Source organism: Corvus moneduloides, chromosome 18, assembly GCF_009650955.1.
Source record: "Corvus moneduloides isolate bCorMon1 chromosome 18, bCorMon1.pri, whole genome shotgun sequence".
NCBI classification, from domain to species: domain Eukaryota; kingdom Metazoa; phylum Chordata; class Aves; order Passeriformes; family Corvidae; genus Corvus; species Corvus moneduloides.
The window spans coordinates 4,008,143-4,032,282 of NC_045493.1; the positions used below are offsets into that span (position 1 = coordinate 4,008,143).

At 39.0% G+C, this 24,140-nt stretch overlaps 1 protein-coding gene across 8 annotated transcripts in view; it reads right to left on the reverse strand.

The window, feature by feature from the left end:
- The window catches only part of CIT (citron rho-interacting serine/threonine kinase), a 68,932-nt gene that overhangs the window by 39,719 nt on the left and 5,073 nt on the right, over positions 1 to 24,140 (reverse strand). For 4 of the 8 annotated variants that reach the window (XM_032128521.1, XM_032128519.1, XM_032128516.1 and 1 more), the window contains exons 7-14: positions 22,943 to 23,146; positions 22,253 to 22,406; positions 13,695 to 13,875; positions 6,553 to 6,658; positions 5,538 to 5,681; positions 4,082 to 4,201; positions 502 to 672; positions 185 to 244 (exon numbers count right to left, since the gene is read on the reverse strand). In XM_032128521.1, the coding sequence (XP_031984412.1) occupies positions 185 to 244; positions 502 to 672; positions 4,082 to 4,201; positions 5,538 to 5,681; positions 6,553 to 6,658; positions 13,695 to 13,875; positions 22,253 to 22,406; positions 22,943 to 23,146 (1,140 nt within the window). The remainder of the gene's footprint in view (positions 1 to 184; positions 245 to 501; positions 673 to 4,081; positions 4,202 to 5,537; positions 5,682 to 6,552; positions 6,659 to 13,694; positions 13,876 to 22,252; positions 22,407 to 22,942; positions 23,147 to 24,140) is intronic. The other 4 variants (XM_032128520.1, XM_032128518.1, XM_032128517.1 and 1 more) reach the window with 2 other exon arrangements.

Genomic DNA, 24,140 nt, shown 5'->3' on the forward strand with positions numbered 1-24,140 from the left:
CCAGAGACAGCTTTATATCAAATCAGAAAGGACAGTAAATCACACCAAGATGTCTTAAACTGAAATGAAAGGGGGTGGGGGCTGTGAGGCTATGCATGTCACTGACTAGCCAAAGACATTCTTGGTTTCTGTGCATAAAATGAAAGACCCAGGAAACAAATTCTAGGACACTGAAGTAACATACCTTTTCCAGTTTGGAATACAATTCTCCTGCTTCATTTTTTCCTTGATCTTTAACCTGTAACTTAAATAGAAAATACATGAAAATCTCAGGAAAAGTTGGGCTTCTATCCAGTCATCATCTCATGCAATTTAAACAGCAGCAGTTACACAAAGTATAAATCATATCATTTTGAGTGTACAACTGAAAAACTTGTCGTACTAGTTGTACAAACTACACTAATCTTTGAAGGGCACACCCACAACTCATGTGCCCATGTGTCAAACAGCACAAGATATTCCAGCAAGCCTCAGCCCTCTCTCCCATGAAGCCTAAACTACCTTTTGCAGTTTGTTGTGGCACTCGGCAGCTTTTCGTTTGAATTCCTCAGCTGCCAGGCGGGACTCCCTCAACTCCGACTCGTAGAGATCGCTGCGCCTGCGAGCTGAGATCAGATCCTCTTCCAGCTGATTCATCATCAGCCTCATTTCTTCTACTTGAGCTTGGTATTCCTGTAGTTGGGGTGGAAGGGAAGGAGAAGGGATGACAGTTTAGAGACAACAAGGAAAATGCTTAGAGCAGCAGATTCCAGAATACTGACTGCAGGCAAGAGATGCATTTAAGAGCAAGTAGAAGAAAGGTAAAGTACAAAATAAAACAGTAAAAACTAACTAAAATAACATCCATGGTGTTCTGGTTTGAGTCTTGCCATTTTCAACTCAAAACCTCAAAGTCAAAACATTGAGTTTTTGAGAGTGCAGGAGCACATACATACATCTACATACAAATGATAAAAATTACTTACATTTCTAATTCCTGAAACAGAAATGTGCTTTTGAGTTGATGTCTCTACAAAATGCCCAGATACTCCCTCAAGATCTATTTTCTCAGGCTGATAGCATGACAGTTACCACAGATCTGCACAGCTTGGGTAAAAGGAAAGGAGAAGCAGAGGGGTAGCACACTGTGGCTTCCAGCCATCAGCTATTTTCTCTTGACAGAGTTAAAAAGGATCACATTGCTCTGTATGGGAGACAATCTAAAACCAAATATTATCTTAGAAAAACTATCTAAAACTCACATTGCTCATAGAAGATATTTGTCTATACAGGCAGAAATAAAGATTCCCCATGCACTACAGCACAGGGCATTTGGATGGGGAAGGTGGGAGAAGAAAAGAACATTCGAATTGACTATCTCAATGAGACTGGGAACTCAAACTGAGACTAGCTTGAGAGATTGCTTCACATATCTTCACTGGAAGAAAATAATTTAATTACGTTTAGCATTTACTCTCTCCAAAATCAAAGTATTTTTTACGAAGCTGAGAACAAGTAGAAAAGTGCACATCAAGAGTTAGGAACAAAGATTATGAAGGACTGACAGTGGGGGAGTCTTTCTTTCCAATTTAATATCTTCCAATATGCTTGACTACTCCCTTATTCAGAAGAGTAACTGTCTCATGACAGAACCAGGTTTGTCATCGCTCCCTCCAGACAGGCAGCTGCCTTCAGTTTGACAAGTGACTGCATGAGCACTGACCCTGACATCAGCCCCTCATTCTCCAGCATGCAGAGCTTATGCAGATATTGAAAGAAGCTGAGCCTTTAGCAGATTGCTTTACTGTCCCTTACAGGGAGCAAAGAATGGCTCTTTGGCTTGTAATCCCAAAATTGGTTCTCCAGTTTGTAAACCAGACAGGGACCTACTCTTTCCAGTTCATCTCCTATGGAAGGATGATCTTATTTTCTTGCTGGAAAGAATTAGAGCTTTTTTATAATGACTAAGCATGTATTAACTCAAATATTCTTTTCATACAAATACATTCGTGAATAAAAAAGGCAGAACTGTTTGAAGGAATAAATGTTCTGCTCAGAAATTATCATTTTTTCAGACTTCCTAAAATACTGGGCTTTTACATCAGCGAACACTTGACCAAAGAATTACAGGTATGATAATAGTTGCCACTGTGACAATGAGTGTTTGGGAAGGGAGGAGAATGGGGAGGGAGAAAAGAAGAAAGGAGATAATTAGTAATATTTCAGGTTTTCTTGTTTCATCACATTTGCAAGACTGTCTTTGAGTAAGTCTCAAGATCAGGTCAGAGAAACAGGCCACACCACTCAAGGCAACACAGAACAAACCTGTGGGAGTTTTAAAATAACAAGAGGTATTTAAGTGCAGATTACTAGACAAGCAAAGTTCAGGGCATGTACCTGAAGAAAAATCACATCAGGGACCTACATAGAAATGAGTGGGGCTTTCAAAAAATACAGATTCTGATTTGTTGCAAGTTTGTCTGTTAGTACAGTTCTTCATCAAGTAACGACCAGAGCACAGGTTTTCTTAAAACAAAAAAACAAAACGAAACGAAACAAAAACCAAACACACACCCCAAGCAAACAAAAAACCCCACAAACCCACCAGGCTCTTCTGTTCAAATACCTGAGGTTAAGTTGACCCTACAGCTTTGCTCTGAAAATATCAAATGCCTAATTATTGGGTTTTGAAGATTCTGATTTGCTGTTGATTTGACTCATTCTCCCTCAAGCCTCACATTTCCAACAGCAAAACTCTAAGGGACTCTTCCAACTCTCAGTTCCCTCTGACTTAAAAATCATGGTCCAAGTCTTTAATGGCCAAGATCCACCTGCTTATATGAGTCAGCACAAATCTCTCAGCATTTCTGGTTGCAATGTTCTTGCACACGTGTTTCAGATAGCTCAGAAGGTCATCACAGACATGAAAGTCTGCAGGATTAATTTGTTGAACTAAGCAGCCTCTTTATGCCACTGTGAATCTTCACAAGCCAAATTAAGAGATTCTGGGACAAAGCATTTGATTGAAAATTACTTGCATTATGTTTCCTCTGTCTATACTGCCTAAGACTCTATGGATATTTAAAACCATCAAAAATGTTCCACATTTCAGTATTTAAAGCAACTTTGCTAGCAAAACACCAGAAGAGAGAGCAGGGAGTTTTAAATCCCTTGTATTACATAAAACAATCACCCAGAAGGATGCTGGGGAAGTCTATGGAGGCCAGCTACATCCAGAGGGTTGGGTTTGCATTTCATTACTTTCTACATAAGAGGTACTCATGTCTGGAGAATTACAACCAAGGTTTCTGGGCTTCCTTGTCTCAGAGACTTTGAAATGAGTCAGTTAATGTTTGTAAAGTGCTTTGAAGATGAAAACCAACAGAAAATTACGAAGATTTGTTTGAATGCTATAGCAAATTTCTTTTTCTCAAAGCAGTATGTTGCTGTTAATTCATAAAACTGAATGGGTTCTCTCTTGCAATGACCACATTTGTCACGAAGTTTTCATTTAATGTTGACTTTTTTTTCCATATGAACAACTATGTGAATTAATGAATTTTCAACATTCTTTGGGTGGAAAAGAAAATGGTGAATTTCTATTTCGCAAACAGATCAAATCAGGAAAAGAACAGTTAGGCAACACATATTCTATTTTGAAATACTATTTAGCATTTTAAATGGTAAGATAAAGAAGGAAAAAAAACCCAACAACACAAAATTCAGGTTAGCTCAGTTCTCTCCCAGGTGAAGATTCATTAACTTGTGAAATTTCCATACCTTACCATTTAAAATGGATAGGTCATTTCTAGTGCAGCATGTTACTAAAGCATTGCAACTTTCTCCTAAGCTGATTTTATAGACAAAGTACTTTCAGGACTAGGAAAAGAAAAGCATGAAGTTTGGAGTTTGTGCTTACTTGCAAAATACACAAGTGGAATTTTGTTTCTTCCTATATCATTAAGGAACCCCTGTGAAATCACACAGCTTGGGAGTTATTATAGCCTATCAACACCAAACATAATCCTGGCACCAGAGCCAGAATATGCCAAGAATGCCTATTTGTGGGCAGCCACTCTGCTCCCCAAAGAAGCAGGAATACCTGTTCTTTGATCTCTTGCAGTTTTCGGCTTTGCTCTCTGATATCATGAAGTAGCTGTAGTGCCTTATCATCTTCCTGAGACACCTCCATCCGTGCCTGCTCCAGGCTTCGCTTTAAGCTCTGCAGAAAGCAAAATGTTCAATACATAGGCTTTGGTTTCTCAAATGGTTGTATTATGAAGATCTTCAGTTACACAAATGCCTCCTTGGCTGTAGTGAGGCATCAAAAAAATGGAGGCACCAGTGATGGAACCCTAATGAAATTCATGGCCAGTGCTGCTCCTCTCTGAACAGAAGCAGCCCATTTTACAAACACTTTACTCAACTTAAATCTTAGTTCAAATCTCCACTTCCTCACATCAGGTTTAGAGACAAAAACCAAACACAGATCACAAAAAGCATCCATTATTGACAGCATTTATCTATATTTTATCCAGCACTATTAATTCACAACCTAGATACAATCCTTCAACTTAATGTTACTTACATTTTTCTTGTTGCTGTTAAGTGAGTCAAATGCTTTAATCATTGTTAAACTTCTACAAGGAAGACAAGAGTTGAGTCTGTATCTCACCACATGCCTTACCTCCAAATTTGGAGTCACCAGTGGAGTGGTGCTCCTATTAACTGAGTTTTATTCATCAACAGAAAGACACAAACTGAATTTTATTTCTTTACCTACTAGCATTCAGTATAGGAAAATCACTTGGCCCCATTCTAAGATGTGCTTCCCAACAAACCAAGACATCAGAAATGGTTTTCAATTCGCTGGAACAGAGTATTAGCTGCATTTTTGTTCTTGGTACAAGAGAGGAAACATAATTGTATATCCAACCGAAAAAACAGAGTCTATCAATGACTGCATGAATGAAAATATCCTCACTGGAATCTTGCCAGGACAACCGGGCAGACATTTCAGCTCTCATGAAAAACGATCTTTTAAGACATGGTTTTACAGCACCATTTTTATATTCTACCTGAAAAATAGCACCTGTTCTCGATCCTCCCTGACTGACACTGTGCTGGGGAACTGGATCAGTCTGAACTCAGAACACCACAGATGGAGGCAACACCACTGCTTCCTAATCCTATTTGTTCTTGAAGATTTCTGTCTAGGCACTGATTAGGCCCCATCTTCTTCTGGCTAAAAAACCTTCAAGAAGCACAACCCAGGCATGTTCTAGCACAGCCAGTATGACAAACATCACAGAGAGTTTCAGCAAGACCAGGACAGTAGTCACTCCTGCATGATCTAAGCACATGACCATGAAACAACATTTGAATAAAACTACCAAGCAAGCTTTTGCAAACACTTCAGGGCTCCATATTCAACAGATAGCCTCTCACATAGTATTTTCTCTCCATCAAGTACCCTACTGAAAGCATGATGGAAGAGAAAGACAAAGACCACCAGATTTCAGGCCTTCAGAGCTGAAAGGACTGGTGTAAGGGCTCACACTGCATTCTGTGATATAGGTGGCCAGGTCCTGCTCCAGAAGGGATCGCTGGGTCTCAGAGGCTTTCAGTTCCACCTCCTTTTGGCTAAGTACAGCCTCCACCTCTGACACTCTCCGGTGCAACCGCGTCATTTCCTGCTCCATCTGCAATAAATATCAAGAGGTTATAAAGGGGGGCTTCAAAAGCTTTGTTAACTGCTACTTTCAGAGCTCTCTTTGTAAGGAATTTGTCTCCAAGAGACTTCTAGCTATGTTTCTCCAAATGTTGTTTAAATTCCAATACCATTGTCTCTGCTCCAGGAATGCACAGTTCTTCTTAAGGACAAAGTAGTAAGTCTAAGTCACCCCATTCATTCAAGCTGCTTGTTCATATTCAGTCATTCTTCGAACCCCAGTTAGCAAAGAAGACACAATCATTTTTCACCTGACTTGCAGAGATGGGTCACTTTAACCTTATCCCAAATCCATGCTGGACCAGAAGATGGCTTCCCCCCATCTCCTTGTCAGGAGCAAATGGTCAAATCCAGAACAGAGCGGGGAGAAAAGTAATGGAACTCTCATAAAAGTCTCAGACAAGCAGTAAGTGTTAAAAGACTCCACCAGGTTCCCTTTATTGAAGCACAGCAACTGTTACAAGACGTTCACCATAAGCAGTGACGTGACAACAGTTACATAAGCAGGAGCTGATGAGTGAGGAAGAACCCTCAGAACAGTACTGCTGTAATGGGTGTCTGATGAAGAGGCAGGGCCTGCAGGAAAAAGCAGTCGTCTGTGGCACGCTGAGAAAAGCACTGTTTAAAATCCAGAGCCGCTTCTTGTTAAGTTAAAAGTATCTACAGCAACAGCATGGCCTACATTCATCTCCCTTTGTACTGGACAGGAAGCCACCTCTCTGAAGGAAAAGCACTTTGCCCACCACGAGTCTGGATGATCAGCAGCATCTGACAGATCCCTGGACATACAGTGGCTGCAGATTCCTGGAGCAATGGGTGCGGCCAATCGCATAAATAAATACCTTGTGACACTTGTCCTGGGCGTCTTGGAGTTCTTTGCTCTTGAGAAGAAGTGTCTTTTCCATGGAGCTGACCTTGGCTGGGGAATCCACGCTTGAAAAAGCAGATCTAAAAGAGCAAAGCCAAACAGCACATGAATATGGGCAAAATGTACAGAAATCTGATTTATGCAGCCTCTGTAAAGTCATTGGGTACTTACTTATTCCAGGATAAAAGAAATGTGATTGTGCAGCAATCACAGCCTAACAGCCATCATTGCAGATCAAATGTACCATAAAAGCTAATGACAGTACATCAATATTAAATAATCCACGTGTACTTCCAGTTACGGTATTAATATTTTCCATCAGTGGCTATGTCACAGTGCAAAACAATAAATCACAGCAGTAGTTTTGCAGGATTTGTATGGATTTATAGATGCAACAAAAACAAAGCATAAAGTCAACATAACCATTCAGAAAAATAACAAATTTTCAGAGAAATGCTCTTTATTTGGTACTTCATTTTTAAACAGGTTGTTGAATTATCATCAAAGTAAAAAAGCCCTAAAAACTTCAACATGTCATAATCTGCACCACAGGAAGAATTTAATATCCTTAGCTACATTCTGTGAATCAAAATTGAGAATTCCCTAACCCAATTCATATGATCCCTACAAACCCAATCAATATCAATATGATCAGTCACACTGCAGAACTTCAGAGTTCCACTTAGAAGTAATTTTTTTTCCTGAACACAACTGTACTGTTCAAAACAATTTGACTCCAGAAACTTGGGGAAAATATTTACTTAAGCTTTCTGTGTAATTGGGGCTCAGCATTTAAGAAATTTATCATTCCTGTTAGTTTAAATTTATTTTAGAAAAGGATAGGAAGCCACCTGATGTTTAGAATCATATTTTCAGTGCTTTGCAGTCTTAAATATGCAACCTGCAACCAAAAAATTAAGTACACACATCAAAACACAATTTAAAAAGTCACATTCTCCTCACATAAAATGATTCAGACTAGAGACTCAAGCAGTTAATGATGGAAGCAGTGTTAACTGATAGATGAAAATGCAGCATTACAATGAAGGCACTAATAAAAGATGACACAGGCTGCCCACACATTGCTTTCTGCTTCTCCTGGCCACAGTTTGGTGTGCAGCCAGTTTTCTCCACAGAGGGAAAGGAGCTTTGAGCAGCTCTCTGCATAGAGCCAGACACCCACACACAGCAGCACAGGCTCCTCTCAACACCAAGGAAAGTTTCATTCCATCACCACCATTTTCTGAGAAGAATCTACTCCTTAATCCAACTGGATATGCAGCAAAAGCACAGAAGGATATACATGGATTTTTACAAATATGCAGCAACAATTCTGCATCAAACAGATCTTCAGCACCACCACCTTGAGCAGTGGTTAGGAAACACGGTTTTAATATTGGCAAACAAACACAGCAAAATCCACCAATGCTGCCTTGAAAGGTCATATATTAATACATCTCTTCAGAAATCTGATACGGAAAAACTTAGAAGAAAGAGTCCTGCATGGCAATGATACAGATATGATCAGGCCTTAATTAGAAAAAAATGTTTAAAATTAATGCTTTTATACAGCATTCTTTTAGCCCTGGTCCAATCAATCTGATCCGTCGAATTACCATATTTAAAAATCAATTTATAAAGTGTGTCTATACTCCTACAGAGAAAAAGCAACCATCTGAGAAAGATGCATATTAAATCCCGTAACAGCTGGGTGTACAAACAAGGCTAAAAATGAATAGTTGAGAAAAGCAGTCTAAAAATACAAATTAAAGCTCACATTAACTAAAAAAGACACTAAAGAATCTGCTTTCAAATGTTAATCAAATATATGTAAATAGCTGCAAATATGTACTGAGACAAGTCTGAAAATCTTCTTAAAATAAAAATTTAGTTTTACAGGTCTGAACTGTATTGGCTTAAGCAATCTTCATTTAAATTATAGTTTCAACCTTAACCTTAACCATTTACTTCCACTACTTAACCTTTTTACTTCCATTCTTTTCAGATCTGAGGCATTACCTAAGAAAACTCTAGCCAGTTCTCACAGACCTGGTTTTATTTCTGTCTTCTATTCCACCTCCCTAGAGGAGCTAATTCTATTCATTATTTTTGCTTATTGGTTTTATTTCCTATTAAAAGAATCAGAGCCTAATATTACAGGCACCATTTTGCATTTCAAAAATTTCTCCTGGTAAGTCAGCTGAAAGCATCCCCAGGCACTTCAAGCCTGACAGGAACAGGAGGGATTGAGGGAAGGAGATGAAGAGCTATGCAAAAGACAGGTGGTTCAGCCAGGTGGGGTGGGGTGGGGTGGGGTGGGACAGGGCACAGGAGACTGAGCAAGTTTGGATTTCATGAGGTGACTGCAGAGAGAGCTGCTACTCAGGGTTGGTGTTGGCTTTATAAGGGGAGAGAAGGCTACAGATAGAACTACAGTCTGTCCAAAGTGAGGAAGAAATTCCTTAAAAATACATGTCCTGGTGACGTGATGATTTTCCTGCCATGGAAACAGTGTATCTTATCCCCAAGGGAAGCTGATCTCAGTTAGCACTGGACACACAGTTTTTAGGAGACAGGCTTTCCCAGTAATTCTTTCCTGTGTACAAATTGTATTAGAACAACTTCCTGGACATCCATACAACCTTCAAAGTATCAGAAAGGGGCCGACAGAGGAAATCAAGAAAAATGGAATACTGGCTAATCTAATAAGCCTTGTAATGGTGATAGAAGCTCTCAACACAGCATGACAAGGTGGAAAATACCCACATTTCTGGGGCACTTACATTCTTCCTCAGCCAGCATCATTGCAGAAATTAAACACATACAAGCCAACATCAAAAGCCATGATGCAAAGCTATCATTCAGGCTGGGATCATCTCAGAGTATTTCATTCAATTAACTGCTATACCTGAATCAGTTCTCTTAGCACAACAGAGCAGTTTCTGCTGTTTCCTCTCAAGTGTGAAAAAAAAGATTAACAAAAGGTAACCAGCTCCATCAACAAGAACATTGCAATGAAAGATTAAAAAAACCCCAAAGTCAAGTCTAGAGTACCAAGATGTGATAGCACTGGCTGTGGCGATTTACTTTGCAAAGAAGCAGCACCTGCATGACTAAAAGCCAAGCTAACTTAGAGCTGACTAGTGATTTCACAGCTAGATCAGCAGCAGCATCAACCAGCAGAATGAACAGAAATGGTGCTGATTGTGTAAAAGCTCCTCCAGTCCTAACATGGCTGAGATGAAGAAGAAAGCACTGGCACAGGAAAAGCTCCAAGATGATTCTTGGTATCAAACTTGTACCTTGTGCATCACATCCCACCTTGTAACTTCCTGTGTCCTTTTCTGACACTGTCCTAAACCCCCAACTCACCTGCGCTTCTTCCTTCTCACAACGATTGGCACCATCTGTCCTAATCCTGGCTCCCACACCACATGCTGATAATATCATCCCCCATCCCTCATGCTCTATTCTTTTTAGCATTATACTCATCTGTACCTTCCGCCCCCTCGTAAATGCTTGCTCAAGCCTAAAAAAACCCAACCAAAACCAAACAGTGATACCATCAATCTGTGAATAGAGCTCGCTGAAGCAAAGCATATTTTTGGTATGCTCATCCTGTGCTTCCTCTTTCATCTACCTTTGGTGAAAGAGCTTACCAGAACCCAAAAAACTGTTGGAAGAAATCAGTAGTCCTTTTTGGAGGAATGGCCCATTTTAACTCTCAGTATTTTATAATGACAGTCACGAATCCATATCAATTTTTTAAATTTTAATTTAATTTTTAAAAAATTTTAATTTTAATTTAATTTAATTTTAATTTAATTTTTTAAAGAAACCCCAGTAACCCAAAAAAACCCCCAGAAAACAAAACCCCAGAAATCCTGAGGAATACCACTTCTTAGGACCTTACAGGGAGGACATAGGCAGGCAAAAATTTATGGAATAAACTATTTTTTAATTAGGCATTTATTTTTTATTAGGTATTTTGATATGTTTTATTTGGTATTTATTTTTATTAGGCAGTTTGGTATACTTGGTTAGCCCTGGATTTATAGCATATTTATCTTATGCCTTCAGGCTTCTGCTAATCACCTGCAAAGGACAAGAACGATTTTCTTCCACCACTTGATGCACATTTTTGGCAGCTAAGGGTTTCTGTCACTTGTTCTAAGCACTGGAGATCAGCCATGGTTAGGGATAGGAAGTAAGGTGGGGCTGGCTTTTAATGGAATTAAACTCTTGGTTGCCTCTTATCTTGTCACAATCACACGCTTGCAGCCAAACCAGCAGCCAGATTTGCAATCAGACGGGCTTTTTTCCCCCACATCCAGAATTCAGGGGTCATGATGGGAGAAGGAGTTAGCTGGTCCTTCTCTGCAGCCTCAGCCTAGCTCTCCAAAGAGCAGATTTACTTAAACGCTTTGCTAGTACAGGAACCCATGACTTAAGCAATGCCCTTGATTTCTCCTGATTGCTTCCTATGACACATTATTGTTGTGCCTTTTGCATTTTTGTTAACTCTCACATTTGTTAGAGGGTCACAAATTCTTCCCACATCTCATGGTAGGGGGTCGCAGAGCATTGTAATTCAATGGACCCTTCTAAACTCCACACCAACTATATAATTTCTGGCAACAGGTCTAAGTGACTTAGGCAAACCCTTCTAGCCCTAAGTCACTGGGAGAGTGGAAAAGAGAAATTCTCTTACCCTTCTTCTGTCTTTTTTTTTTAGCTGCCTTTTCTCTGAAGTATTTGAAACTCCCAGCTCAGCCATAGCTTCTTACTGTCCAGTGGACAAGGGCAAGAGCATAACCCTCACCTTCATAGTTTGACAGCCCCCAGATTAAAAGTGCTGAAAGTTTCAAGAACCTTGTCACTGGCACTCTGCAGTTGCCTGGCCTTACTGTGAGCAGCACTAGAGGGTTCATGCTGCAGACAGGAAAACAGATCTGCATCACTTAGCAACCATAAGGTTAGACTTTCACAGGAAAGATTTTTTTTAAAAAATTCTGGACTGATAAACTTCATGACTTAGGACCTTCCAGAGAAGGCATCCCAAGATTCATAACAGTTAAGTCCCCTCCACGCTTTACTGTTCTTCGTCTAAGAATTTGATTTTCAAGGTAGCATGGACAGAAACAGTACTATATTTCCCCAAGTAAAACATACGCCAGACAGTATTTTGTAAATAAGAAGTTATCTTTGTGACCCATTTGCAGTGGTATTGAAAATAAACTAATCACTGCATTATTTAAATACAGGTGTTTTAAAACCTGCATAAGCACTTTGCCATATTTAAATCACCTTCTTAGAACAAAATGCAAGTATTTACTGCTTAATTTAGCGAAGTGCATTTATCAAGATCTCATTCAGGAAACCATTAAGATCTACTCACATTAAAATTATTTGGGAGAAAATTAAACATATGATGCCTTTCTGTTCCAGTTTAAGAAAACACAGGCCACACCAAACAGAAATTTCACTTCAGTCAAAATTTCTGCAGAGGACATTAATATCTATATTCATTTGCTATACCTCTTCTCACCTATTCCCAAAATTCAAATATAACTTTCATACGCATTTTCAGTACCAGCTCCACAGAGAAAGCACCTCAGTCCATCTGCTACAGCTCTCTCAGCCTCCAGCACAGTTACAACACTATTCTGAGACTTTATCCCATTCTCCTCTTCAGTTCTAGTCCTGGGCCCAATTACATATATGTTTTTACCACACATATATGGTCATTGTTGAGGCTTTTCTGACTGTTACCTGAACGGCCACATAGCCCTTGTACACAGATTGCAGTTCCCCAGGCAGAAAAGATAATAGCCTAAGTTATCTCACTCCTAAATTAAGACAGATTTTAACCCCAGGTATCTACAGATCTAATATTCCATCCTGCTGACAATATTAGATCATTTCACCAAAAAAACACTTTCTGGGGTTTTACATCCTCTACCTTCCTTCCTCTTTTGCCATAAAAGCAACTCTACTGAGGAGGGACAGCCAAAGATTCCCTTTTTATTTCTGGCATAACCATCATATAACCTTGATTCATCGTGTGAGCAAGATCAAAGATGTCAACAGTATTACCAAATTCAGTGACAAGCTTACTGCAGAGCAACTATCACAACCAATATGACACAAAATGAAACACAATTAAGACAGATTGGCAACGAAGGCCCTGAAAGGAGCAAACCGGCAGCAGGGAATGAGGGTTGACATGAAAACACAGTGCATTGAGTCACTAACCCAGCCAAAGCCACTGCGTTCCTGAGAGGCCTCCTGATCCTGAGCTAAGGACTTCCCAACTTAACACTCTGCACTAATACTTTTTCAATAGCTCTGTCATCAGAAACCAGCCACCCACCACATCAAATGGTTTATATCACAGTACTTATAGTCTTCTTTTTCTCTGACTCCGTCCTCTCAGAAATTGGTTTTCAATGGGAAGAAAACATGTTTCTCTGAGGTCTTTACATCCCTCCACGCACACAGCCTCTGCGTATTTCATCTGAATCTCCAGTCTCCTAACACACAACACAGCAATGTCCAGTCCTCCTATTTAACTTGACCCAGCAGCACAGAGCCAGCTGCCATGCAGCTCCTTCCCTTACTCACTGACCCATCACTGCACATTCCCAGGTTAGTGGAGCTCCTTTTCTATGGATCACTGATTCAGTCTTACACATTCCCAGCACTTGGTGCCCACTCTCTGATCCAATAAAATAACACCATCCCCTTTTTCCATCTCTGAACTCCTCAGTATTCTCCTCCTTGCAGGGATCTGCAGTACCAGAAATGCAATCACCTACTGCTCCCTGCTTAACAGCAACAACTAATTCAAACTATTTGAACTACAATTTTAATAATAACTGGTTTAGAATTAATCTTTCCATCCCATTTCCCCCCCCCCCATCCCAGAAACAATCAGAGAACAGTAGGACATGCACAAGACACACCAGCAACAGATAAAGCCTGAATCTGGCAGCTTCCCTACAGCAGAGTACAGGTCAGTTAAAACAGCTTTTCCTCACACACTCCATCCTCTCTGTAACAAACCTTCCCATTTTTCCAGTGGTCCTATCCACCTAAGCAATAATTCCTACTTACTCTGATCTGAGTATCCCCAAATCCTTGATGAATGAAAACCCCACAAACGGCAAATCTTCCCCCGAGAATCCTGCTGGGTTCAACTGGCGCATAGAGGATAAACCCCACGAATTCTTCTCTGGTTCATCAAAATTTGAGGTGTCATCATCAGACTTGAGAGTAGGAATGAAGGGGGGAGGAGCTGGTGGAAAAAAAGCAAGAAAAAAGGACAAAATTCAGCTACAGTTCACTCTGCAACAGTCCCACTCATTCAGTGCTTGCAATGGCACTGCAGCTTCTGCTTTTAATCTTGCTAACACAAGCAGACTGAGCTGCTGCTCTCAAAGCGTATTACAGCAACAAGAGATTAACCCCTAAGCTGCCAACATGGCTACCACTCTGCAGGCACAGCATCTCCCACACTGATCAAACTGGGATTTAGCTTGGACATTGGAGATTCTGGGATTTGGGGTTTGTTTTTCTTTCAGGTTAAGATGTTGGGGTTTTAACACAAAAATAATAAAATCAAAGCACCAGGCTAAGAAAATCATTACTGTAATATAGCCAGAAGTCTGTCGATTCTGATTAATCTTGAAAAGGAAAATGTCTCCAACCTGTCCAATCAGTGACACTACCTGAGAAAGAAGCCTGGTCCTGTGCTAGTCAGCTAAGGGATATGTCTTACCCTTTAACACTAACAAGAATCTTCCCAGCATGGGTTTCTAATCAACAGCAAACTGGTCTTTCTCCTAGAAGGTTCTAATAAACTATAGATACTAAAAGCTCACTTCAGTGAGCTTTTCTTTAGGAAAAGAAGATTGATTTTATTTCTCTAAAAGAGCTTGCTTAAGATCTGGAACTCTTGCCGGGACACCACTGCAGTCTGGCTCTGATACAATCAGCTCTGAAGACAGGTGTAAATGGAAGGAATTACAATGAATTTCTTACTATAATTTCTAAATTGGTACCACTTAACTTGCTAAGCGTTTTTTTAATTTCAGGTGATTTTCTCGTGCTTGCTTCAGTTTAATTAACCAAAGGAACAAAAGGACAAGTTCTTCTTGGTGATGTGCAGCACCCGAACTACCTGCTGGCTTGGCTACGTGTGGGAAAGGAATGAATGCAGAAGCCCTACTGTGCAATTCCTACCTCATTAAATCTCGTTTCCTAACATTTATTAATTTATTTCATCACTGGGTCCCCACTCACTGCAACTCTCAGATTAGCAAAGGAGATAGCCTCCTCAGCCAGTAGCTGGAACAGCCCATTGTTACCAGCTGATGGAAGTGGAGTGTGCTAAAACCGTTACCATGGATCCAGTATGGATCCCCTGCAGCCGAAGGGCTGATGAGGATTGAAGGACCAGGAACAAACATTCCAACCCCTGCAGTGCAGGCTCCCTGCTCCCGAGTCCCCGCATGCCGGGTTTAACCCTACCTGCCTGTGGCGTGACAGACGCTGCTGCCTGTGAGTGGCAGGGGCACAGCGAGTCACGGCTGGAGGCGCTGGCTCCCTCTAGGCTGCCAAAGCCTTCCACTGCCCGCCTTTAACTCTCCATTCCCTCGCTGGAGCTACCCACCAGACCAGGATTAACAGCCAAAAACATAAAGAATCTGTCTGGATAAACTGCCAAATCCCAACTACGTGCACAGGCTTTGGTAGCAGCTCCCTGAAGAGCCATCCTGATGCTGCTCCCAAGCAGAGAAGTGAGAAGAAATTCCACGAAGCAGATGCTGCTCACGTACAGTAGTTTCAAGTACATTAGAATGAGATAAATGGGGAATATATACAAATTAAATAGATTCTGTAGTAAGCAGTTTCAGCCTGCTGCAACTTACCAGCTCCAGAACATTTTAAATTTATGTCAGTATCACGAATTTATTATTTTCTTCTATTTTATTGCTTATAATAAAAATATATAATATAATGCTGATATTTATGTACCATAAACATAATTTTGAAATATAGATTGTTGATTGGGATATGTACTTCTTTTTAAAAATCACTTAGTGTCAGGATAACATCCAGCTACTCTTGCATATACTCTTAATGATTAAAAACAGAGAAGTAACAGAAAACAATTTGTAAGCATATCATCTTTCATGCAAATATAAGCCCAAAGTTGAAGTTAATTCACAGCAGAGGAGGATTAGTTCAGGATTAGTATTTTTTAGTTTCAGAACCTTTGCTGAAAAAACTCTGCACTTCCTCTTACAGGAAGGGGTTGCTGTGGGATTTTTAACACTGTTTTTGAAGGCAGATACTGTCTATGAGGTAAAGTAATAGAGAAAACAGCAAACTCTTCACTTCATCTGCAAAAGTCTAGAATGATTTTAAAGAGGTAGCAAAAACCAACCTACTGCCTTTTTATAACTGTATAAGTACCCTGTTCTGTACTCCCCAGAGCCTGACAGATAACTTCATCTCTGAAAGAGAGATCTAAAGCCTTACTTCCCCCCAGAAATTAGCAAATAAGATCTTAAGAGTCATCTTCAAGCCCTTGCAATTAAAAAGAAAGTTGTTCCTCTTACCAACAATAAGAATTCCTACACAAACCACATGCATAAAAGAAAATATAATTTAACTATGCATGCACATAAAAAGATGAAAAAGCACTCAGTGGGGGAACAATGGATGCACAAAGATAAAACTGAATGTGAGGCAGAGCAAACCTTTAGGGCTGGTGGGAAACTAGTTTAAAGAGCCCAATGTTTTACACTACAGCTTCCTCTGTATGTTTAATAAAATATGAGAACAGAAATTGTAAATACTAGATTAAAAATAATGAAAAATCCTTTGCCCTCTATTTTGCATTCACTGAAATCCATGACTAACAGTCCAAAATCTCTGCAACTCTACAGTATAACTTTGTTACAATATTTGTATCAAGAAATAGTAGCAACTGAAGAGAAAACTTAGAACAGTCATTCAACAAAAACACCTCTAGATGTTAAGTAGTTCTGAACTTGTCAACAGTGGCTGAAAATGAGAAGCAGAAGTTCTGAAGGCATTTCAGCACCTTGGAGAAAAAAAAATCACTTAGGATTAAGAGGGAATAATAATTAAAAAAAAAAAAAAAAGCTAGATCCACTCTGTCTGATGTTCTTAATTATTTGGTAGCTTCTTCATAGACTTATATTCCTCAGACTAAGGAGTCCTTTCTCTGATGTCAAAAATACCTACAGAATAAACAGAGTAGTCTTGTAAAATCAAGCTAAAACAGACAAGCCATTTTGTTTTCAACTGTAGATCACATGATGGCATAATCTCAAGTTATTATTTCTTGCTTAAAATCAGAAAGCTGTCACACAACTATAGTATTTTCAAAACAAGATGAAGACTGGTGAATGCAAATACACTGATGTGCTTATCAGTTGCTTCTTTAAAGGGAAGGATCCTTTAGCAGAGGTCAAGATAAGCCTCTGAGAAATAAATGTGAACACCATGCCATCACATCTGACAAGGTGACAAATTTGCACTTTTCTCAGGCTTACCCAGAAGGGAGGCAAAAGTATTACTCAGAAAGACAGTAAACCCAATGCTTCTTCTCACAGAAACTGGTTGGGTACAAAGACCTCCTTCTGTCTCCAATGTTACAATGAATGTACATGTTCTGTTTACCATTTAAAGTATCCTGCAGAGAACTGCATGTTTTAAAAAAGCCAATTCCTTGCCTAGATACCTCCCCACTTGTGGAAAGATATAACCCTCTTCCATCTGTTCCAAATTATGACTTTCAGAGGAAAAGGAGGTGTTGTAGGTTGCTAAGTTTAAGGGGGAAAAAAAAAAAAAGAAAAAGAAAAAAGGAAAAAGAAAAAAAATCCAAAACCACCACACACACTCTAGTACTTTAATCAGCTTATCATTAAGATTAGATAAAATGTGTCTTATGGAAAAAAGCCCTTTTTTAAAACTCTACATTAGTGTGTGTATTTATGACTGGAACATTGCCTTAACCAGGTCTTTCCATCCTTTCAAAATATTTTCATGCAAATTCAGAAGAGAGAGATTGCATTTCACCTAGGACACTGAAAGACTCAACTGAAATAGGAAGCTTAAAGGCAATACAGAACATTTCTTAAGGATAAAAATGTGTCTGTTCTTGATCTACAAGGTGATCTATAAATGCTTTCTGAGGAAAAGCAGCCTTTTAAAATAGGTTAGGCATTACTCTTCCTCAGGCTCTAACAGACCTATTTGAGAAAGTGTGAAAAACAGACAATCCCAGTGATTAAATTTGTTATATATGAAATCCACCAAATTGGCCTTTGCATGTTAAGTGCCCTGATTTTGCATGATAAGATGTTATATGCCCCAGTTTTGCATTTTGCATATTAAGTGTTTTAATTGCCAGATTAGCCTTTACATATTTAAAATGCCCATCAAACTAGTTAAAGAGATAAAGTTAATTCTCAGAACCACTTAATCACACAGTTTCTAGTTAAAAATCCCTGTTGATAAAATATTCCCAAATTTAATCCCTTCCTTAAGCCTTAAACTTCCAAATGTCGTTTCCTGCACATACCCAAGTTATCCAAGTTAATTAGTATGTTTGAAAAAGATTCTTAAAGTGTTTATGGTTCAGTTTTAAAAGTTCCTTAAAATGACTGTTGATTGTTCTGTTTTAAAAGTTCTTTGAAGTGTTTGTAGTGCAGTTCAATGCTTTTATTAGTTGTCCTTAAATTCTACAAGCTCCTAAGCCCAGCTCCAAGAGCAGACTTTCTAACTGTCAAGGGCTATTTTTAGTCTCCTGTCCTTAACCTGCAGCTCAGCTCCTTGGCAATATGAATGTCAATGAGGACATTTTCCCGCCTTTCAAGCACCCTGGACAAGAAGCTATCCCATTGGCTAGATCAAATGACCTCACCTCAAGACTCCACCAATCGCACTAGACCATGGGGGCTGGATTGTGGGCGGACCTGGGTGGAGCATGGATATTATAAAATCCAGAGCACAGGCCGGGAGCTCGTATTTGCCTCGGGTTAGGTGTGGGGGAAGCTCAATGCTGGTGACTCAGGCCTCTATCTCCCGGAGAGACCATTTTAACTATCTAACTTTGGACTAGCCAAAGTTAGCCCAGCATAGCAGGCTTCCTGTACTGGGGCCTTGTGCCGGTTAGGCCTAAAGGTCTCTAATCGCTGCGGACCCGGGTTTTAGGATTTTTATTTGTGGATTTTTCCCAGACTGGATTATTTTAACTTTAATTAATTTTTTTAAATTATTCTTTTAATAAAACAGATGTTAATTTTTAATTAACATCAAGAGTGGTCTCATTCTTGACAAATTTAAGGATATTTTCGTTAAGACCACTTATAAAAAAGGCACTGTGCTAGTTCTAAGCTACCTTCACAATATTATCTTAACACCTTTACTGTTTTGTCAAGACAATCATCCAACACATACATTTATATTAATAAAAGTGATTTCCAACCTGCAATACAAGTGATCTCCACTTCAAAAAACAAGTCAACACATTCTTCTGAAGACAAGAATTTAAATGAAACACCACAATGTGTAACTGTTAACATACTGAATGACAACGTGGTGTTCATAAGGACAAGTGTCTTGCACTTACGAATAATGAGATTTGGGTCCTGCCTGTTTAATAGCAGAAAACAGTTTAAAAATCAGTCTTTAGTATCTTCTCAAGTTCTTCTGCTTGCACAAGACATTAATTCATATGTTTTTTCATACATATAATTTCCATGTACAAGTTCAAATATGCCATTCCATTTTCAAGACCTCTTGGACTATAGTTACAAAGCAATTCTTAAAATGAAAGGCTCTTTATGCTAGACACATATTCCTTAGGTAACAATGAAAGTCGTCTGACCATCTCCCAGCTAGACTTCAGCAAGCAGATTTTTGGTTCCAAATTAAAAATCTGATGCAGTTTATGGATTTCAAATAACAAAAGACAACTAACAATATCCCCAAATTGTATCAGCCTTGTTGCTGATAACTCAAGTATGTCATTCCCTCATTCTCTACCTCTGATTTTAGATACTTTTTAGGTACACAAATGATTCTGTTATCAACTTTCCAGTGAAATACCTGATCATTCAGCTGAAACACAGACAGAAATATGTTTATTTCAGGTAAATAAACTCCAAAATATTTTCAGAAAATTCTTCAGTAAGTGAACACAAACTTTTGAAAGTTTAGGTTTATTTTATTTTTGGGGAGGAAGTGTGGTGGTATCTGTTGGGGGGGGGGGGCGTTTAACAAGCTTTAGAAGTCATTAAATAGCAAAGTTAACAGAGAGCAGAACCTATACATGTGTTTTAGCACAATACTCGACAAAGGGGAAAATCACGTGTTGAGACAAATTCAGATAAAGCTGACCTTAAGTTTAATGGTTTAATTATGTTTCTGTAACTTAGGAGCTGCTTCTACAGACACACATTACTTGGACCCAGGGAAGTTGGGAGCTTTTTTTAGAGGCAACGATCTTTGGGAAAGGGGTTTACTAAAAAGTCAAGTGTTTCATAGGTTACCATAACAACACAATGTAACACAGAAAAGCCCCTTAATGACACATTCTTAAGCAAAATCGGTGCATTAAGAATGGCTATTCTGGAGCTCTCAGCATGATAATTAAATACCTGCAAGGCAAAGGTACCAATTTTTTCCTTACCTTTCTCAGCCTGAAATAGAAATTACATCACTGCCCTTATAGACTATAGGAAAGTCTGACTACACTGACACAGAATTTGTTTAACAATTGGGGAATCAGAGTCATGTCAGTTGGCAAAGGTTTTAGGATCACCAAGTTCAACACTCCATAACCTTAAAGTCTTTGACCAGATCAACTTGGGGGAGTGAGATTCTTTAATGTAAATCTAAATCTTATGACTTCTGCCAGCACTCATTTTCTCAGGCTGCCATTGCTCCAGTTAAACACCACTATCAGCAGAGGTCAAGATTAGAAAGAGACCTTTAGCTTTTAGATAGCCCAGGTCAAACCTGACACAGGTTTTGGACAGAATGACAGCAACACTGCTCTGAAAAACCAGCACAGGGAGAACCACTGCCGAGAGCAAAGCAATAGGTGATAACATTGAATCTGCTGCTTAAAGCACGGAGACTGCTGTGTTTTGCCCTTGTTACAGTGGGGGTTTATCAAGTATGAGGCATAACAACAAAGTGAGGGGTCAAAACTGCATGAATCCTCATGTAGGTACGTGGGGATATTACAGGGAATGATGCAATCCGCTGGCCAGCTGCAGACAGAAGTGGGATTTTTAAAATCCCAAATGATTGTTCCAACATCATAACCACACCAGGGCTGCCTACTGGCTTGTTCATCAGCATCACCACTGTCACACGAAACGGCAAAATGCTCCATTAACTCATGCAGCTGTGTGAATACTAGACAGACAATTGCCAAGGAAACACCAGAACATATGCTCACATGTCATTCTTCTTTCTATATCTGAGATAATGTGATAGAAACACAACACAAAATTCAGGAACAGAAACTGGTGGTTTAGGCAGGGCTCTGGGGAGAGAAGGCAGAGAGCACTGGGAAATGTATGCTAAAGTGATGAAAAGGGCTCGAGGCTCAATGGCTCTCGAAGAGCAAAAACAATGGAATTTAACAGAACAGCAGCTCCACAAGTTCAAAATTAATGAATCAACAGAAAAGTGAGCAAACAGTCTGTGGAGCTGACAGCTGAAGTGCTGAGATGATCATCAAAAGTAGAAGCACCGGCTTAGCAATATATCATGGAAAATGGTGCACAATCATTCCCTTACAGCACATTTGATAAAAAACATAAGGCAGACATGTTGTTTGCCCAGATAATATTACAGTTCAAATAATTTAAAATGCTCTCCAGCACAATCAGATCCCCATACAGAGATCACTGATGAACTGTGAAATATTTGCTTTTGCCATGGAGCTGGTGCCTCAGTACTTCCAAATACTAAAATCCATTGCTTACATAGTATTATAAACAGTTTTCTGCATAGAGAATTATCTGGTTCACTGGTTTTATTCTATTCCTAGTTGAATGAACAGATTTTTGACCAAAAAAAGTAGTAATACACTATCCCCATTGACTTTGACAAAAAACTCCAATGGCCCTATGGCCACAGACCTACTGGAACTACAAAAAGTAAACCAACCTTAAGTGAAGTTGGTTCACAAGTAACAAAAGAGAAAGGTGAAGACACAACAACAACAACAAAAGATGAAGCCAAAATTAAGCAAATTGAGGTGGGAAAGGCCTGAACAAACATACTGATGCATTTTAATCTGAGGAAGGACATGGAAAGGACCATTTGATTTTCCAGTCTAGCATCTGCAGTAATACAGCAATTACATCAGAAATTCATATGGAGTTTTACTAAACTTCTACTAAACTTCCTCTTACCTTACAGTTTTCACCTGGGATGTTAACATAGCCTTTGCAAAAACCAAAATGAGCTGTTTTGTTAGAAACACCTGCTCCAGGAACCAATCTTGCTTCATTATGAATAATTCAGATCAAACACACTTAAATACTCATTGTACAAATTTTCCCTTTACCAAAAAGCCCAGGAATTGCTTATAAATACAATTTTATTCTACTTACAATTACGGATATTGTTCCAGTCAATTTTAGAAAAAAATGGATGGCAGCAGAGACCCTCATAACCCAGCCTTTCCTTCTGCCCACAGAGCAGACTCTGGATCAGGTCAAGAAAGTCACTGCTAACTTTCACATCCTCTGGGAACTTCAGAAATTTCTGCATTAGAAAGAAATAGATTTCTGCTCAATAGGAAAACAGGCTCAGAACAATAAAATTAAGTTTCATTATGCTGAGATATGTCAGGTACAAAGGATGAATATTTATAGCACACAAATAAAAGCATGGTGCATTTTATCAAAATAGGCTTTTATATGCATTTACTGCAGTAAAGATAAGAACACAGGAACAACCATTCCCACCCAGGCAAATGGTATCCCAGGTCACCATCTTATGCTGAACAATGGCCAATGGCACACATAAATGGAATAGTAAAACAAGACACTTCCCCAGAAAATTCTCACAAACTTCCAAAGGTTTGTGTTTTAGGATTTTTTGAATCAGGGATGATGACTCCTATTACAAAAAATAACTTGATATCTATAATACAAAGACATATAAATAAAATACAATGGATATATTACAAATCTTTTATGAACATGATGAAGTAAGAGACATCCATAAACTTTAAAAAAAGTTGAGAAAAGCAGTCTTTAGTTATAACCTTTTTACTTAAGAGGGAAAGGATTCTCTACCTGGAAGTTCATGATGTTATTTAAAGTTTTTGCTGAAGTGCCTTCAGTGAAGGGAGACCTTCCATAAATCATTTCATAGGCGATGACTCCAAGGGACCACCAGTCGCATTCGAGGCCGTAGGAGGCTTTGCCATCCCCACCCAACCCTGTCAGCACCTCTGGTGCCATGTAGTCAGGTGTGCCCACAGGAAGCCTGGCATTTACCTAAGAGCAAAGATAAACCGAGTGGAATTACAGCACTTTCTGTTCAATGTCATCTTGGTAATAAAACAAAGGTTTTAGATTTTTTTTCCCCCCCCCTTTTTTTTTTTTAATGAGACATAATTTTCAGCTCTCCAAGTGAAGTAAGTAATTTTAAGCAAAGCTGTTTAGCAAATAAGTACCAGGTTAAGGAAACTGCTGATAAACCAACAAAGCAAGCTATTTGGTATATAAAGAGTCAAATTATCAGAGCTAATTGTTACTATAAAGTACAAACTGCTAAAGTAGAAAAGCAGCATTCCAAAAAGCACAGAAATACTAAACTGATGTTTTAAACAGCAAAAATACTCTGCTTCAACTAGTATTAACAGGGACATCATAGCTGAAACTTCAAAAATTGTCAGATTTAGACATAAATATTCTCTGCCCTCATTACATAGGTAAGGTCACCCTTAGCTTTTTACCTAGTGTTCATGATCAACAGAGTACTAATATTTGAATTTCTGGACTGCTTAGAAAAGGTAATTCAGGAGCCAATGCTGCAATCATTTTTGTACTGAGTGGCATAAAGAATGAAACAAAAGGGAAGGCAGGCTAACATAAAAACCTGTGAGTGATTGAAGATACAGTGTGAAGAAAAAACTTAAAAGGAAAATGCAATGCAGAGAAGCACTGAAAATGTAAGAACAGGGAAAACAGGATATTAAGAATGACATTACAAAGAAAATGTTATGGAAAAATAAAAATTGTAAAACAAGACAGAAATATGGTACAGAACTTCATGTTCTCACTTAGATACATTTACATTTTAAAAATCTTCACTGGAAGATGTATGCAGTTACCAAAACTTACAATCAACTTATAAAAAACTCCACTGATTCAGATTTGATGCAGTACTTTCTAGTGAGTGAAGCCCAGAATATTTAAATGTGATTCATTTTGATCAAGAGCTCCCCAGCCTTCAAAGTTATGCCACCTTAATTAAAACAGGCACAAT